The sequence below is a fragment of the Scylla paramamosain genome, chromosome 19 (genome assembly GCF_035594125.1).
Source record: "Scylla paramamosain isolate STU-SP2022 chromosome 19, ASM3559412v1, whole genome shotgun sequence".
Classification (NCBI taxonomy): domain Eukaryota; kingdom Metazoa; phylum Arthropoda; class Malacostraca; order Decapoda; family Portunidae; genus Scylla; species Scylla paramamosain.
Window position 1 is genome coordinate 21,609,130 of NC_087169.1, and position 19,512 is coordinate 21,628,641.

The 19,512-nt window shown below is 42.8% G+C and overlaps 1 protein-coding gene across 1 annotated transcript in view; it reads right to left on the minus strand.

The window, feature by feature from the left end:
* Positions 1-4,226: 4,226 nt before the first annotated feature.
* LOC135109499 (lachesin-like) overlaps positions 4,227-19,512 on the minus strand; it is a 24,716-nt gene continuing 9,430 nt past the window's right edge. Inside the window, exons 2-11 of the mRNA XM_064020878.1 lie at positions 16,341-16,558; positions 15,613-15,803; positions 14,668-14,847; positions 13,984-14,124; positions 13,007-13,253; positions 12,506-12,633; positions 11,811-12,012; positions 10,927-11,040; positions 8,552-8,678; positions 4,227-7,634 (exon numbers count right to left, since the gene is read on the minus strand). Coding sequence (XP_063876948.1) covers positions 8,584-8,678; positions 10,927-11,040; positions 11,811-12,012; positions 12,506-12,633; positions 13,007-13,253; positions 13,984-14,124; positions 14,668-14,847; positions 15,613-15,803; positions 16,341-16,558 — 1,516 coding nt within the window. The 3' untranslated portion in view covers positions 4,227-7,634; positions 8,552-8,583. The remainder of the gene's footprint in view (positions 7,635-8,551; positions 8,679-10,926; positions 11,041-11,810; positions 12,013-12,505; positions 12,634-13,006; positions 13,254-13,983; positions 14,125-14,667; positions 14,848-15,612; positions 15,804-16,340; positions 16,559-19,512) is intronic.

Genomic DNA, 19,512 nt, shown 5'->3' on the forward strand with positions numbered 1-19,512 from the left:
CAGTACGAGGCCAAGGTTGAAGATGTTCACTGTCAGACGCATGACTCACACACACACACACACACAGGCATAATTTAAATAATGCCTAACTTACGCTATACAAGTTTGTATCAGTTACTGCAATTAAAGTTTATTCAGTGGGTTGTAAGAGAGAGAGAGAGAGAGAGAGAGAGAGAGAGGTGTAGGGAGGCTGGTACGACGGTGCTAGTCAAGCTGGTTCGTGATAATGTGAATTCTAGGAACAACAGGGAAGGAAACCAGTGAGAGGAGGTGGATGGGCGACGTGTTGCTAATACGTTTCTTCACTTACTCTTTCCTTTGGTGGTGCAAGTAAGGCCTTGGTGGTGGGAGGATAATTTTGTCGCATCTCTACTATTTCCTATTGGAATTTTTATTTTATTTTTTTTTTTAAGGGATGTGCTTGCGGTTCTAGTGCCAGATTAACAAGTTTTCTCTATTACTAATAAGAGAAACACCTTGGACCTATATTCTGCTGCACTTATGCGCCGCACCTCCACTACATATTCAAAAGGCTCTAGTTGAAGTGGCAGGGGATTTTAATGGTGCTTTATTGGTTCTACATTATATACAGGAAAAACACTCTTAAGAATTCCGCTAATCACCTCTGCGGTCTGAAAAATAGTCGTGGTGAAAGAGCAAAGGGTTTCAGAATAGCCTGTTAATAGAAAGAAAAAGTGCTAATCGCCGGGCTGTTGTGTTGTCTAATCATTTGACTGTTATTAATGACACTAAAAAAAAAAATTATATATATATATATATATATATATATATATATATATATATATATATATATATATATATATATATATATATATATATATATATATATATATATAATATAACAATGGTTTAACAGCTCGATTATTTCTTTGTCGTCAGTGTCAGTATTAAACTTTCACGAGACTGTACTATAAACTTTTACACTTTCCCTCGATTCTTGTATTAAAGGCAAAGCTTTCGCTAGAGTGAATAGCATATCTTATCTTCTGATCCTGAATACATGATGCGCAGATTTATGAAGCCTTAACTAGGCCTAAGGAGAAGAATGCTTCAAGGTTCAAGCAAAATCGGTTGGGAAGGCCTGCTGTGTGAACGAAGGAAAATTGACAAAGGAAAACGGATGTACCGAAATTACGAGATTCCGATTGGCTGGCTAAGATGATACTTATGTACTCGTGACGTCAGATATGTGCAGTGATAATTTGGCGATTCTCAGTTGTTGGTGTCCTGTCCTCCATCTTGACAAAATTTAACAGACTGAAGTAAAAGTTACTGGAGGTTTCAGAGGTGTTTCCATAATGCTAGGGATAGTTTAAGGATTTTGTACCCCTTGTCAGAAGAGTGATGTGAGGACAACTATATAATCAATCGTTGGTGTCGAACTCTCATCAAGACTAACGTTAACATGGAGGAGTGGAAGTTGTTAAAATTTCAGCTTTATTTTATTTATTTACTTATTTTTTGTTTCATGGTTACAGTTTGCTCTAATAACGGCTTAAACACCGGCTTTACAAATATGTACTAACACTGGCTTTACTAACGCTTTACGAACACTGGCGTTACTTACACTGGCTTTACTAACAATGGCTGTATGCACGCTGTGAACCGAAAAGTAAACTGTTGTGGCAGAAGGCGCCATTATTTACTCAAGGCCACATCACTCGGCCTTGCATTCATACGTAAACTTTCTAGACGGTTACATGTCTCAATGCCAAGAGGAGCAGACATACCATTCCGCTGTGATTTTCCGATAACAGATCATATACGTAAGAATGTCATTTGTGTGACAATGGCAGGTTCTTAGGACGGCACAGGAAACGTTATGTCACCAATTTATCACCGATTGACGTGTAATAGGAAAATCCCTTTTTACTCTCACGAGTTTGAAGAAAGCCACGTCCGGACCACTACCTACGTCTTTGAAGTTCGAAGATTTATGTTTGCTATAGTGGCGTGGATGAAATGAAATCTCGTATAGGTATTTAACAGAGAGAGAGAGAGAGAGAGAGAGAGAGAGAGAGAGAGAGAGAGAGAGAGAGAGAGAGAGAGAGAGTATTCATTACTGCCTCGTTATTGAGGCGCATATAAAAAGGAGATTTCGTATTGGTATTTAACAACGACAGAAAAAATGTTGCACTCATTACTGTCATATCTAAATGTTGATCAGCCAGTGATATTGATTAGTTGTGCTATGCTATATAGTTTTAACCATAGTAAGTCTACTCACAAGCAGATTTCATTGCTAAAGTAGCCTACAGTTGTGAATACTAATGAAGTGTCACGCTTCTCCTACAAGACGATATATAAATCATGACAATACGTAGCAAAAGGAAAAAAAAAAAAATGCATTTCTTTTTATTCCCCTGAAAGCAGCATGATCAGTGTGGGTACCTCTATGGCACAAGTCTGCTGCAAAGTTAAGTTTTTGACTGGTGGAGTTTCTTCCCAGCTTATTATGATGGTCTTTTATAAGTTCAATATGGATTCTGTAAGACTACGCTCACAGCAAAACGTCTCATCTGATATCTGCATAAGTCTTACTTCTTATAATCTAATTTTTGATGAGTAAAATTCCTTTCATTTATTAAAGTAAGATTACCTGAGGCATTAGCAGTCAGATGGTTAATAACCAAGACTAGTGTTATGAAACGCCTCGTTCTCTCACTGCGACATTCCTCAAAGGCTACTGAGATGACAGGTCGGGTTCCCATGGCTGTTTTCCCTGCTGATGATGCAGAATCCTTGATAAATCGTCACTGAAATCTGTGGAAAGCCCTAAGAATTTCTTCTAGTATTTGTTAAAAGTAGACAAGATAAGTGAAGTGTTTGAAAAAGGTCTGTGGTTCGAGCGTATGTCGAAACACGTGGTCGAACCTAAAGAAAAGCATTTGAACCCCGGCCGGCTTTCCTTTGTGCCAGTTCCTTCTGAGGCTTGGCAGAGTGAGGGTGCGCATGGCTAGCAGGAACTGCCCCTGAATATTGGGTAAGTGCTGGACTGACACTTAAGACTTCATTGTTGCCTTTGTAGTAACGAGAGCCAGACGACGAAGTAAGTTGATGTAGACTGATGGAAAACAAACAAGCGACGGAGTGAGTGTAGCAGATCTGGCAGATTAGCAGAGAGAATAGAGGAAAGGCGCTCCCCTATTTTTCTTGATATTCTCCCTCGTGTCTTCCCCATGGTGCTGTGTGACCTTTGATGTCTTGCACTTTAGCTTAAACTTAAGCTAAACTTCGCATTCCCAGAGAGAGAGAGAGAGAGAATGGATGGTGGAATCAATGCATCATATTTTAAGTTAATCCCCATAAATAAAATTAAAAACTTGAGTGGTTTAGGGGCTTCAGTACTGCTTCCTCAGCTGATAAAGTATGATAATTGAGGAAGGAAGAGTATGATAGGTATTTAGGGTGTTAAGAGCTGTCAAATGGGAACATGTGGGAGAAAGGGATGAGAGGAGAATGGTGAAGAGACGAGAGAATGAGACAGGAATGGGAGGAGAATGATAAAGGGATAAAAGAATAATAAAGGGGTGAGAGGAGAACGAGAGAAAGGGATGACAGGAGAATGAGAAAGGGGGAGAATGAGAAACAGGGATGAGACAGGGATGAGAGGAGAGTGAAAGACAGGGATGAGAGGAGAGTGAGAGACAAGGATGAGAGGAGGAGGAAAGATAAAGGATGAGTGGAGAATGTGACAGGGATGACAGGCAAATGAGAGAGGAAGGGATGAAAGACGAATGAGAAGAACTGGAGCTAGAATGGAGGGCAAGAAAAAGGAGATAAATGGAGACTGATGTTCCCCGTTACCAGTTCAAATTTAGATAAATAAGCTATAATGATTTTTTTTTATTATTATTATGTAAGACAGGTACTGGCCAAGAGCTACTAGATTCTATGAAAAAAAAAAATGCCCACTGAGGTGCCAGTCCTTAAAGGAGAGCCAAAAGGATTAACCGAAGTTGGATAAGCGTCTTGACCTCCCTCAAGAATTCAAATCTTAGGAAGGGAGAAATAAAGAAACAGGCAGGGAGTTCTAGAGCTTGGTAGTGAAAGGGTTGATATTGTGAAATACTGGTTAACTCGTGCAATAGGGAGGTGGATTATCTGGTTGTGCTGCCAAGGAAGGGGCCACACAGCAGAAGGTACATGTTCTGCGAACTACACATATAAGAACACTGATTCAGAGGGCAAAATAAACCCAAGTCTAGGATGTTACTCCACTTTAATTTAAAAAGTTTTACACATTTCACAATGTACAAAGAACTCACAAAAGAATAAATAAAATTTTCTCAAGATTGAGGCTACAACCGTCACAAATTATTATTATTATTATTTATTTATTTTTTTTTGCGTGTGGGGATGGGATGGAGCCAAGTCTGTACACCCCGGTGGCTGTGTCTGACACCACCACCGTCACTGCAGCACAGCACCACAGCCGCGCCATTCAGGAACTGCTGCTCATTATAGCACTGCTTCTCCCTTCACCGACCATAGGGGCACTGAGGTTTTCCCTTGACTGATTACAGAAGCACTCAGTTTTCTCCCTTGACTGAGGAAAGGTTAACCTGAATAGCTGAATTGTTCTGTTAAATTTATAGCTGTTCATTGTTCACTTTCACAGGTGCCGCCTTGCTTTAATGAATCCCAAGGGCCCGGCAGCATGGCAGACACCAGGTGCTTGTGAAGGTGAACTGTTTTTTTCTCTCTGCTATTGATGCGTTATCTGCCAAACATCAATGTCAGTTTGAGATTTAATTTTGGGTTATACTATGCTCTTGAAATCTGGTTATCTTTCTTTGTGTATAATTCTTTGTGCTAGGAGTTTGAGAAAGCAGCATTGACTATTGTAATTTGATCTGTAATTTCCTGGTTATCCTTCAGAATTGTAATTTCTGGTGTGAGATTTCCATGTTGTTCTTTGAAGCATCATTGACAGTGCCATCTGGCGTGGCTGTCGTCTGCACCAAGCTGAGCCAGACTCCAGCTCATCCCATCCCCTCACTCCTACTATGTACAATGCTCAGGCGGCGCCACAGCTGGCCAGCGCTGCTGCTAGGAAACTTTAGTATCTAAATATCTTAAAACTCAGATGACCTTTCAAAGACCACCATAGCTGAAAAAATCTTACTTATACCATTTTTTTTTATATATATAATTAGGTATTATGATTAATTTGTTGAAGACAAGGTGATTAATATGTTGGTCAAGCTCCAAAACTAAATTTGTGCAGCTCTGTCAATATTTTTGCGCAGTTCCCCAAACCCTCTGGTGGGGCATTTCCTACAGCAGCTGTAGGAGATGATGAATTTAATAGATTGCTTATCAGAGCTGAAGTCCTTGAGATCCCTTCCAATAGCCAGTGCTGGAGTCAGTCACCAGGGCTGGGGTGTGGCTGCAGGCCAGGCCGGCAGAGGGCGCCGCGGCCTCCCCTTTACGGAATGTTCAACTCAAGACTTGGAGGAACGCGATGATGCTGCTACTGTTGTTTTGTGATGGTGTGCGGCATGGAAAATCTTTTTAACTATATTGCTATTAAGAAACATTTAGTAATTATCAAACTCAAGGACAGGACCCTAAACCTAACATTTTGTAGGATTAGTTTTCTTAGATAAGCAACACCCGGGCGGCCACGCGTGGGCGCCTCACACTGATGACAGTCCAGATGACTGGACGAGACTGGTAAGGGGAAACAAAACTCAGCATCAGGGCAGAGGGTCACTGCATCATTGAACCAGATCCACAGTGCCTTGGTAAAGAAAGCAAACGGCCACATATACAGCTACAAGATGAACCAGAAGGCACTGATGACATTGCCTTGCCACAACCCATGACACCCATCTCAGCCTGGCCACTCACACCTGCCTCCACAACAGCCGTGCCAGAGATGTTTACTCCTGCACCGCCTTCTGTACGTGAGAGGAGTGCAGGTATTGCATTTTTTTATTTTTTATTTATTTTTGAGAATGAAGGGAATGATGCCCAAAAACTAGTGTTTAGTGAAGTTAAAAATGTCTTTAGCAATATTTTGAGATTTTCATAACTGAGATTTCTTCTGGTAATTTTCATCACTAATTTCTGGATAGCATATTAAACATGATTTCTCAAAGAATTTTTCAATTTTTTGTGTGAGGCCTAGAATGATCACTAGAAAGACAATTTTCTCATCTAGGATGTGATTAATCAAAATGCCAGAGCAGCTGATCATTTTGCAGCACCTGGAGCTTGTCTATGTTCAGCTTCACCTCAGAACTGCAGCTCTGTTAATATCAAATATTTATTTATAAAGATGACATTTTCATGGTTTCAAGGCTTACATTTTAGTGAATATTTCAGAAACACGGGTGCTGTTCGCCAAGGTGACCCAGTGGCACACTAGTAGGAAATTTCCTCCAGAACCAAGAGTGACTGATCCTCCAAACATCCATTAAAATATGTTCTGGTGTGGCTTTGCCGGTTTGACTGAGAGAGGGAGCAAGGAAAAGATCCATTATATGCATATATACACAGAGATGCCTGCACGCCCACCACGCTACACTGGTGGCCTCGGGTACATCTCCTGTGAGGGCAAGTTAATGTGGGGATTAAAACCTCACTATGAAAATAACCCAGTTTGACAGAATGAGTGGTATTTATGTATGTATATATCAAACACCAAATTGTATAGTTCTATGCAATGCTCACATCTAAGGCCAAGCTGACCCATCTACTGAAATCTTTGCATCTTACTAAAAAATAACACTAAATGAATATACCACTCAGACTTCTGCCTCCATTCTTGTGTGCAGGGAACACACCAGGCTGGGTCGTGGGGCAGCAGAGGAGTCTGACCTGACCACCTGAAGACCAGCAGTAACTGATCACTGCCCCATGTGAGGTGTGGGAGCCTCCTCTGCTGCCGAGCCACCACCACCGTCACATCAGGAAGGAGTGCCCCCCACAGCCGACTGGTTCCCCACCCACACACACACACACACACACACACACACATTAAAGCAGGCTTACATGAAAGCTTGCATACACACACACACATGCACACACACATTACTGGTCAATCAGCCATTTTTGTTTTAAAATTTTGTATTCTACTGTATTTCTTGTTTTGAGCTTTGTTACATGCTACCTGTTCCAGACTTAAACCATAAAAGAAAGTCTTGCTTGCTGCCATCTTCTGCTTCAGTTCAGCCCTGGCAGTTGTATTCTTTTAAGATGTGCGAGATGAGAATAACATACTTTTTTACTTTACAGAATGCAAAAAACTACTCCTGTGACGCTGAAGTGTGATTCAGAAGCACCGTCTCCAGCAACCATGAGATGACTAACCAAGCACCCGCAGCGCCACCACTGCCGGTGCCACAGTGCTGTCACCACTGCCCACCAACAACACCCTCCATTACACCACTATGCTACTACTTTCTTCAGACTGCTAACCAGAGGAATACAACACCTAGGAGTGTGAACTCAAGCAGCAAGGGACTCCAGCAAACTATAGTGGCTTAAGATTCTTGAGATTACAAAACACTGGGCTGGCCACAGATGGAAGCTTGAGGCCACAGCAGAGAAGCAGACAATTTGATCCTTTGGCCAATTAGGATGTAGGAGGCAGTGGAAACTATCTGCAATGAAGAAAATACCCATGTAAAAAACAAGCAGCTAAATATGATGGGGGGGTTGTACAGGATGGAGCACTGATGTAGCTATGAACCCTCAGCAGATCCTGCAACATTTTCCTCAGAAACATTTGCAAGATTAAAAATTGCTGACATTGACACTTTATGCCAAGCTTTACACTCAATTCTGTCCCAATTCTTTTAAGGTTTTGTCTCTGACTTGAACAACAAACAGTTCAGGACACAACTAGTGCTACTTTTTGCTTCATTTCGTGAAATTGAAGTTCAGTTGTGTGGTAGACGGTTGAGAACCAGTGCAGGGCTGAATGTTGTCAGTTTGCCTGTGGTGAACATTTTTTGTACAATCTATGCACTCAATTCTTCCATGGATGTTTTTAACAACAACAACATGCAGGCCTCTCTCCCACCCTGCTACCCAGCACTGAATCAGGCTGGTCCCTGCAGCATACTTTAACTCCTCACAGCATGTATGCAAGGGGGTAACTGAAAGCAATTCTGGTTATATCCTGTAGTACTGGTAACTTGGGGGACACCCTGTACAAAATAATTCAGATTGATATCTTCAATCTACGAGACTGAGGTGAAAGATGATGAGGCACAAGGGTGTTTACTATATATCAAAATGTTGACCTGACTGACACTGTTCTTACTACTATTATTACAACAGTCCTCAATCCTATTCTGTCTCCCTACAACAAGAGTAAACCAGTACCCACACAGTCTTTCATCCTCTTCACTGGTATACTCTGGAACTCCATGCCTGCTTCTGTATTTCCCCCTTCCTATAACTAGAATGTTTCAAGAGGAAGGCCTCAAGACTTCTCTGAATTTGACTTAGTGACCAGCACCTCACTTGACTGACATTACAAACAGTTGTCATTACAATTGGTAACATGGCTCACCTGGTGTAGCAGGAACTAGTGCCAGTAGAGGTTTAAGTCCTGAGGAGCAGCAAGGCGGGCAGCAGGAAGACCACGGTACTCAGACTGTACAGCGGGGCGCCACCCGTCATCTGGTGCCCCGTCATCTCTGTTGTGATTATACAACACTGTCAGTAGGGAGCCATTTCACAAGGTGTCAGTCCCAGTGAGGTAAAGATGTCAGGACAAAAATACCTTCTGTAAACCCAAGGTAAGTTTATAAAATTTGAAATCTTGTTATTGTTGAGCTTGATGGTGACTCGGTTATACTATGAAACTTGACTCCTTACTCTAAAAACATATTTACATGTTAATTGTTTGCAAAATACTATTTAGCAGCTTGCAGTGTTTTTGCAACAAAGATTTGTTGTGGAAGTTTAAAGCTTAATGCCTACAAAGATGAGAAGTAGAAAATTCTTGGCAAACTTATGAATAATGTTAGTTTCTCAGCAAGGCACAATACACTATGTGTACAGTAAGTTAGTATACTAAATAAAACACACATACACAAAAATATGAAGATGAAAATTTGCACTGGAAGGATAGCATGAAATAAGAATGATGTGAACAAAATTTCAGGAAAGCTGTTCATGTGTGTGTCTGATACATGAATTGATGCAAAGAATAGATTATAACTGCTGTGCTTGTATGAATATATCAGCCTCAAGGATGCAGAATACTTTGAAACCTAAACTTCATCTGTCAACCTGCACTGAAAATAAATAATATATAATGCAGTGTGGCACATGGCTGTAGCACACACATTTCTGACAGGTGCGATGGGAAATAAGCCTCATCATACGTGATTGTGGAAGCAAAACAGATTCTCAGGGGAAATAACTTGAATGTAAATAAATACTGAAAGATGTGACAGCAAAGCATTCACAGACATATGCACAGCTTCACACGTGTGCACACAGACACACGCACACACACACACTTGTAGACACGCACACACACAGACATACTTAAAAACACACACATTTGTACCATCCCCTATACATGCAAGTGATAGATAAGTGCAGGCAAGTATGTGACAAAGAAAGAATGGGATAAAGCAAGAAGAACCTTAGTAACATGTTCAAACTTGTGTGCTGTGTGACATAGCAAAAGAGACCAAGTAACCTGGAGAAGCAACCAAACAACTGTGCTGGTCAAGTTTAAGTAAAGATTTGGCCACCTCAGTCCACATGGTGCTAACTTGAAGCCTGTCATAAAGTCATTGCCTGTTTGTCTTCCAGTGGTAGGGATTCAGTCAATTAATTCTCCTGTGCCACATTATTCATGCTTGGTCTATTAGCTTGTGTACTCAACAAAAAAAAAAAAAAAAAAAAAAGAAAAAAACTTTGGGAATATTGTGTGGATGGCAAGTTGGTATATAGCTTGAAGTCTGTTCTAATATCATTGGCTTTATGTCTTGCAGTGTTGGGGATTCAATATGTTCCCCTGTGACAACCACATTCATAGTTGCTCCTTAACCCCTTTCCCTGCAATATGGAACAATTCACAGAAGAGAGAAGTATTGTATTAGAAAGTCAAGTCATGTAAGTCACAAAAAGGCAGGAAGTCTCAGTGTAGATAAAGGCAAAAAACACTCAGAGAACATAACAACAGAGGAGAGAATTATTGGTAGCATTATCTCTTGGCAAACATTTCCGAGAACGTAACAATACAGAGGAGAGAAGCATCAGTAATGTTATCTCTCGGGAAACATTTCTGAAGATTGCACCATAATAGCAAGACCCTGAGGTTGCGAGTGTAGCAAAAACAGGCACCATGGTGGAGGTGGATATTACTGGCACCTACGTATTAGCCCCATACACAAACTGGCAACTCCACTTTTTCTCTCGTTTCCAAGATATGCATGGTTAGTATGGTGTTGTGAATAATGCTTATTTATCCAGGGTTTAATCTTTGACTGCTTAGGTTAGATTAGGTTAGCAAACAGGCTGCTATGATTTTTCTCCCTAGGGTTATTTGTTACAAGGATATGCATGGCTAGTATAGTGTTGTGGACAAGGCTGACTCATCTTACTGCCTGTCATGAGTTAGGTTAGTTACTGGGAAAGCCATTCTATCCCCACCAAGACTCAGAACTGTGGGTCATTCCATGAGGACCAGAAGGAGACATGCACCACTGGGTCATCTCGGGTGACTGAAGACTCATTCATGACACATACTTAAATGACCATCCACTCGGAAGCCTCAGAGTACATGTGTCTATCTGGTCAGTAAGGTAATCTAGGAATGTCCCTTTGGCCTCCACCTTAAGTGACTGGCTGGAAGGTCACCTAAGAGTTCAAAGCTGGACAGTAAGCGAGGGTCTAGTGCGGGGTGGGGAAGGGGCCACTACGAACCTGGGATGGTGCCTTCCACTCCACCCTCTGAATCCCCAGCTGGGGTGGAAGGGGGTAGAGTGGAGGTGGTGGTGGGTTGGGTGGCAGAGGGAGTGGTGGTGGTGGTGGGTGGAACTTCCATGCATAAAGAATAAAATATTTTTAGTTTTCTTACATCCTGTGTGGTCTGTTCTTCCAATGTGTAAATCTCTCTCTCTCTCTCTCTCTCTCTCTCTCTCTCTCTCTCTCTCTCTCTCTCTCACACACACATCATGACAAGGTCAGTGATGAGATAATGAGTTCATGCCATAGTGAGGTTTATGACTCAGCAAGGCAATTTCTCCTCTCGTGTCTAAACATGTTTTGTGAAAAATTAAGAGCATTCATTTAGTTATAGAAAAATTGGAAATACTGTATATTTACAACAAGATTTAGTAAAATACTTTTGACGAGGACAGTAGTTGCTTATAAGCTCAATTAGTTTTAAGCACAATTCTTCATACAAGTGAACAGCTTTCTGACTGTTCTCCGTGTCTCAATGGGAGTTATGATTAGCGTCCTAACAGAGCTGCGGCAAGGTAGTGAGTGGCCATGCTGTATATACTTTACAGTGCCTCAGCAATTTGCCTTCACAAATCAAGACTGCTGGAGCATGGCTGTTCCAAGCACAGTAACACTGGTCAGTGTGAAAGGCACTCAAACCCAAAATGGTAAATTTGGCAAAAGTTAAAAATTTTTATTAATAATTATTTCCAATGATGTTTCACAACTTTGTGATCCACACATTTTATGAAAAAACATCTGGTCACTTTTCATTTTTGAAAACAGAGAAACCAGCCTAGCATATAACCTGAGTGGCCAGAGCCCAGGCTGACACACACAAACACACACACACACACACTCACCTTTCTTGGTGGAGAAGGCATACTCAGCATTGGCGCTCCAGTTGAACTTGTTCTTGACCTGGATGGCAGCGTGGTAGTCCGTGGCTGGCTGCAGCCCGTCCAGTGTGTGCTTCATGTGGTGCACCAGGCCCTCTGTCTCCAGCTCCGTCGCCTCGTAGGTTGCCTCCTCCCAGTCTCCGGGCAGGTCCGTGGAGTCGTTGGCCTGAAGCAGCAAGGGAGGCGGTCACCTTAAGAGTCACTATTACAAAGGAAGAATGGCGGGAGCAGGATGCACACTGGCAACTTGTGAAGAGTGAAGATACAATGTGGATGTCTGCTTTGTGGCACACCAGAAAATTACAAAGTATAAACCAAAACACAAAGGAGGCGAGTGATCTTTGTTCTTTCTACAGCAATGATAAAAGTAATGTGTTCTAGCTTGAAAAGAGCTAATTTAAAAAAAAATATGAAGGAATTGGTTCTCAAATAGAGTGGCAGATGAATGGAATAGACTGTCATCAGGATGTTAGTGCCAAGTCATTAAGGAGCTTTAAAAGAAGATTAAACAATTTTATGGATAGAGGTGACAGTTGAAAATTGGCAGACATGTTTCATACAGGGACTGCCACGTGTAGGCCTGATGGCTTCTTGCAGCTTCCCTTATTTCTGATGCTTTTATATTCTACAATCCAGAGCAGCACGGCCCAGTACCTCACCTTGGCCTTGCGGTACCTGAGGCGGTACTCCAGGATGGGGTAGTAGCTCTCTGTCTCCCATGTAAGGGTGTAGGATGTCTCCTCACCACCGTTGGGGTCGCTGGTCACATGGGGGTGCTTGGGGTACCCTGGGGGAAAACAATTTCTTTGTATACCAGTAACCTTGGCCTAACAATAATTTCTCTGTATATGTACTGGTAACCTTGAGTCAAGAACATAGACACTTCATACTTCTTGTATTTAGAGAAGTAATGTTAAGATACTTATGTCGCTGATGGAATGTCAGTAACAAGTGCACTGAATGAATATAAAAAGTGACTGAAAAAGTGAATACATGAATGACTTTCATCTCCACCAAAGAGTGGGCAATGAGTCTGTGAACTGAATATAGAAATAATTAAAAGAGCAAATCACAAGTATGGGCAATAAGTAAACAGACTAAAGAAAATAAAAAAGACTAAACAAAAAGAAAACAGACAAACTAAACAAAGATCCTGTTACCTGTGAGATGGATGGCAGCAGAGGCGGTGCCCAGGTCGTTGGTGGCCTGGCACTCGTACTTCCCAAAGTCATTCTCGGTGACACCATTAACCTGCAGGGAGTGGCGGTGACCCTTGTCATGCTCCTCCACTTGGCCAAGCTCCTCGATGGGCTGGCCGTCCTTGCTCCACTCCACCTGGGGCGCTGGCCGGGCGTGGATGATGCACACCAGCTCCACTTTGTCCCCTTCACCAGTGCGCACGGTTGTCTGAGGTGGAGGAGGGTGGTGAGGTTAGGTATGTACTGTGGTCTATGGTGAAGGTGGAGACTGGTGTGTGGTGGTGTGTTGAATACTTCTTGATATGTCTTTAAGTGGTATAAGGATTATAACAAAGGAGATGTAAGCAAAATTCTCTGGATCAGCAACCATGATAGAACAAGAAATAATGGTTTCATGCTTGAAAAATTTAGGTCTAGGAAGGAGATAGGAAGAAATTGGTTCTCAAATAGAGTGGTAGATGAGTGGAATGGACACAGTAATCATGTTGCTAGTGCTAGAACATTAAGGAGCTTTAAGAGAAGATTAGACGGGTTTATGGATGGGGATAATAGATGGAAATAGGTAGGTATATTTCATACAGGGACTGCCATGTGTAAGATTGGTCGCTTCTTGCAGCTTCCCTTATCTCTCATGTTCTTATGTTGATAGGGGTCTATGACAACAACACTTGGACATTACTCTTTGTAATTACTGTAATAAAAGATACCATTCTGTAACTCAATAACTTTTTAATAAATTGTGTGTGGAGGAAGGAAGGAGTGGTGTGGTTAACAGCATCCCAGCCCTTCAATCAACATGGTAAAGAAGACTAATGGCAGGGAAGCCAACATACTTCTGAAGCACCAGCCCAGGTAATGAGCTAACTCCTACTTTCACTTGATCTATACCAGCTGGGCATTGCATCATAAGCAGTCAGGTTTGTTGACTAGAGACTCACCTTCTCTGTGACGATCTCTGGCTTGTAGCTCACAGTGATGGACATGGAGGCGCTGGCAGGGTCTCCGATGCCATTGTCAGCCGTGCAGGTGTAGGTTCCCTCCACGTGGCGGTCCACTCCCTCCAGGGTCATGCTCAACCCCTGCAAGGTGATAGACGAGTGATTTAACATGTGGTGTGGTGGTAGATGTGTCAATCTTAATAACAGCACTGTAAAAGAGCTGTCAAAGAACTTATAACAAATACAAGAGAACACAAACAATGACTCTGTAGGGCCTCATCACTTTCTTGGTGCATCATTCACATAATCACAAAACATTCCAAGAGATTTTATTTCATTTTGCAGCTACACCTAAACACTTCACAGCCTGGATACTGATAAACGTACTCTTTCAATCCCTGTCCTTTCCTCAAGGTGCCTATACAGATAGCACACAGGGATTTCAGTGCTGCAAATGCTTGCTTACCACACAGAAAAACTTAGCTATCCTTTCAACACCTTCCCCTTCTTGTCAGTGCCTATAAATGTACCTCCCAGAGATATTAGAGATGTGAAAGACTTAAATATTCTTACAACCTCTTTCCCTTCTTGTCAAGTGCTTATAAACATACTGCATGGTGTTTATATTGCCAAGAAAGATTGCATATCGCAGTAAAAGCACAAACAACTGAATGGCCAGGTCACCTCTTCCTCTTCGGCACCGGATGGCAGGTGACCTTCCTTCCTGGACCAACGGATGGTGGGGGTCGGGTTGCCGCTTGCCTCACACTCCAGCTTGACACTCTCATCCTTCACCACCTGCTGCTCCTGCTCAGAGTGGTGGGTGATCTTGGGGGCGAACTGCACATCCACATAGTGCACCACCTGGGGGAAAGAGGGATGTCAGAACACTGTAGGGGAAACCAGGGCTGTCAGACACTGTACAGGGGGGAAACTAGGCTGTGATTAAGGGTATGATTGTAAAATAGAGATGATGATAAGGAAAAATGGAGAAAAAGGGAAAAAGAAAAAGAAACTAGTGATGTCAGGTAATTGTATACAAGGAAACTATGCTGTGATCAAGGGTAGGGTTGAGAGAGGTGAAGCCAAGAAAGAAATGGGGAGATGGGAGAGGATGGAGGGAGGGAGATGAAAGGAATTTTCCATCTCTTGCTATCTTCTACTGCTATTTTCACACTAATTGCTTTTCTGATCTTGCTAACTGCATGCCTCCCCTCCTCCCGCGGCCTCACTGCACATGACTTTCTACTTTCACCCCTTTTCAGTCCAGCTCTCTAAAGCAAGAGTTAACCAATATTCTCAATCATTCATCCCTTTCTCTCGTAAATTCTGGAGCTCCTTGTCTGCTTCTGTATTTCCTCCTACCTATGAAGAACTCTCAAGAGAGAGTTTCAAGACGCTTATCACCCATCATTTGATTTTTCTATTTTGGAACCTCTTCAAGAGCTGGCACTCTCGTGGGCCTTTTTCCCCCCTCAAAATCTTTTTTACCCTAGCCCCTCCCACATATAATAATAATAATAATAATAATAATAATAATAATAATAATAATAACACCGTGGTCATTTGGCGCTGCAGAAGGAATAAGTTATTTATTTATCCGTAGAAAACAAGCAGCATGAAGCTCACCTCGATGGGCGGTTCCACCTGGATGCGACACACGTAGTTCCCAGTGTCTGACGGCCGCAAGCCGGAGACCTCCACCATGCCGTGGTTGAGCTTGAAGCGGCGGCTGCGCAGAACCTTCACCTCGCCCACGAACAGCAGCTTCTCCTCCTCCGTCTCCGTCTTCTCTTTCTTCACGATGAGCACGTAGGGGGCTGAGGGCAGAAGATGGAGTCACTAAAACTAACAGTAGCAAAAACTAATGGCTGTGCTCATTGACAACCTTACTTTCCTCCAGGTGAGTGGTACTCGCTGGAAGCATGAGAAGGAACGCAGCACGCAGGCATGGCGAAAGTAACTTTAAGGCAGTAACACTAAGATACATTCCTTCTAAAAGTAGGAACGAACACACGACCTGAGCCTGGCAGTGACCACCTACGTGAAGCGATATGATTGGCAGATTATTTTAAGGAATTTTTTCATTGGCTGTGACGCAGTGCCTCACACGCGCACTACAAGCTGCACAGATCGGAACCCGCGCTCGAACGAAGCCTTCCAGAGATTGAAACATGAGTCGTGAATACAATGACGGCCGGAGATATAGATGGGAATAGATGGGCACTTTATAGGCAGATAATTTGTTGCCCACAGCTATGACTCACTGATTGACATGGAAAAATCAATAAGTTTCACAATTCAATAACAAGGGCCATAAACACAGACGGTTAGAAGGAAAACAGATTCATACTTACATTCCTTACTGCTGAGCTGGCAAGGAATGGTCACCTTGCCTCCCTCCTCGCCCTTGATGTTCTGGGGTTCAGGGTACATGAACTCCGGCGCCTGTCCGTAATCCACTGGCTCCTCCACGTACTCGTAGTCATCATAGCTCTCCTCCTCCGGCACAGGGAAGGGGTCAGGCTCCGGGTGCGCCAACACTGCAACACACGAGCCTAAAATGTTCCTTGCTCTTTGTGAATTAAGAGGTTGGAATAGATTGATAAGTTGATGAATAAGGGAATGAATAATTGACAGAAATGTTGGTTGGAATAAAGAGATAGATTGATAAACAGATAAATAAATAAATAAATGGCAGAATCATGATTATTTATCAACTTGAACTACAACACACGAGCATAAATGAGTCTTGTTCTTTTGTGGATGAGTCGCAAGAATAGATAGTTATATAGATAAATATATAGATAAATGTATAAAGGAAGCCAGGAAGGGATACGACACACACACACACACACACACACACACACACATACGAGCCAATTTGGACACTTTCAGCAACAAGTTAGAAGAGGAGGAGGAGGAAGAGGAGGAGGAGGAAGAGGAGGAGGAGGAGGAGGAAGAGGATCAATATTCTTCCTCTAGGTACAAAAATCTTCACCTCCATTCCTCCTGTCACCAACTTTTTGTATTAAGATCCCCACAACATTCTCTCTCTCTCTCTTTCTCTCTCTCTCTCTCTCTCTCTCTCTCTCTCTCTCTCTCTCTCTCTCTCTCTCTCTCTCTCTCTCTGTTATTTCCTCCATCTAAGCTTCCATATTTCTCTATTTCTTCCTCCCCCCCTCTTTATTGTTGTTGTTCTCCTCCTCCTCCTCCTCCTCCTCCCCCCCCCCCAGGAAGCCGCACAGGTCAGTAATTGGTCACCTGTACTGATTGACCCTCACAGTGTTGCCTGTACAGTAATTAAGGGCAGGGAGACCTCTCAGGTGTGTGTGTGTGTGTGTTTGTGTGTGTGTGTGTGTGTGTGTGTTTGTGTGTGTGCTGTACTGTAGATTCGTTTTCTTCTGATTACTGCTGCTGTTACTACTATTACTGCTATGGAGAAGAAGAAGAAGAAGAAGAAGAAGAAGAAGAGAAGGGAGAGGAACAGGAACAGGAAAAGGAAAAGAAAAGGAAAGGAAAGCAAAGAACATGAACGAAGAACAAGAAGGAAGATGGAGAGAGAATACACGAAAGAAACAACCTATTACTGTAACACACACACACACACACACACACACACACACACACACACACACACACACACACACACTTAAGTTTCCTCTCTCGCCAGGGAAAAAAAAAAAGGAAGATTATAATGGTGATGAAACTTCCTTGCCGGCTACTTCACTACCTCCTCCTCCTCCTCCTCCTCCTCCTCCTCCTCCTCCTCCTTCTTCGCCTTCTCTTCCTCCCTAGTCGTGTTGGTGACAAGTTTCGTTTGATTCTTAAGCAAATTTCCGGAGAGAGAGAGAGAGAGAGAGAGAGAGAGAGAGAGAGAGAGAGAGAGAGAGAGAGGGGGGGGAGGGTTTCTCTAAGTCTCATTTCTGCTTCTCTCACCCTCCCTCCCTCTCACTCTGTTTCCCTCTTTCCCTCTCCCACTCCCCCCCTTCCCTCCCCCAAAAAATCTCCCAAGCTTAAAACTTTAGCCTGTCGTGTTTGTGTTCCCCTCTCCCCTCTCCCCTTTACTGTCCCTCTCCCTCTCTCATCTCCCTCGAAAGGAAATAAAAAAATGGCTCTGTCCTGTTTTATATTTTTTTCCCTTTTTCCCTTTTATTTTATTTCTATTGTAACCGAGAGAGAGAGAGAGAGAGAGAGAGAGAGAGAGAGAGAGAGAGAGAGAGAGAGAGAGAGAGAGAGAGAGAGAGAGAGAGAGAGAGGACTTTTGCAAACACTTCACCTTTCAAATCTCTCTCTCTCTCTCTCTCTCTCTCTCTCTCTCTCTCTCTCTCTCTCTCTCTCTCTCTCTTCTACATTTCTAAAATCCTCCTTTTTTTTCCTCCTTTTCCCTTCTTTCCTCTATCGTTTCCTTCTGTTTCTGTAATCATAACTTTTCTTTCTTTTCCTTCCTTTCTACCTTCTTTATTTACAATTTTTTTTTGTCAAACTCTCTTTATTTATTTATTTATCTCTGGTTTTCTCACTTCCCACGCATTTCTTTTCCCTTTCTCTTTCTCTTCATTTTCCTTCCTTTTTTCTTCCTTTCTATCTCTCCTTATCTCTCTCCTACTTTCTCGCACACTTCCTCTTCCTCTCCTGTCACATTCCTTCTTCTAAATTCTATCTTTATTTCATCCTCTCTGTCTCCTATCAACAATTACTACATTCGCTCCTTTCGTGACAAAATTTCTTTCCTTCCTTTCTCTCTGTCTTCACTTCCTCCTTCATCCTCCCTTTCTATTCCCTCTCCTTTATCAACAATTTCTACATCCCTTTTTTTCGTATTAGACTCCCATTCTCCCTTGCTTCCCTCCTCCTCCCTTCCCTATCTCTCTCTCCCCCATTTCCTGCCTCTTCAAGCCACGCCCCCAGCTTCTGCACGCCCACACGCCCTCCCGAGGTAGCCTAGGAGACGCCCGCCACTCTGACGCCCTCACTCGGGAGACACCACGCATCAGAAGCCCGCAGGGAAACAAACAAACAAGTCCCTACAGCTGCTGACGGAGGGAGGAGGGAGCTGGAAAGGGGAGAAAGAAGAGAAATGGAAAAAAAGGAGAAAAAGAGAGAGCGGGACACAAGAAAGAGGGAAGGAATAGAGGACAAAGGAGAGAGAAGGAGAAGAGAAACAAGGAAGGGAAGAGAAACAGGATGAGAGAAACTAGGAAAGAAACTAAATATGGAATAAAGAGGGAGAGGACAAGGAGGCGAGAGAGAGAGAGAGAGAGAGAGAGAGAGAGAGAGAGAGAGAGAGAGAGAGAGAGAGAGAGAGAGAGAGAGAGAGAGAGAGAGAGTACTTCTGCCCCCATCATCCACTCATCCACTTAAGGTAAATTCTACTCCACACGATCCACCTTCAACAGATCCGCCTCAGACACCTGCTCCTCCTCCTCCTCCTCCTCATCCTCCTCCTCCTCCTTTAGTTCCTGGTCTCTTTCTCTTTCTGTTATTCTCTATCCTGGTTCTTGTCCTTCTCCTCTTTCTAGTTCCTCT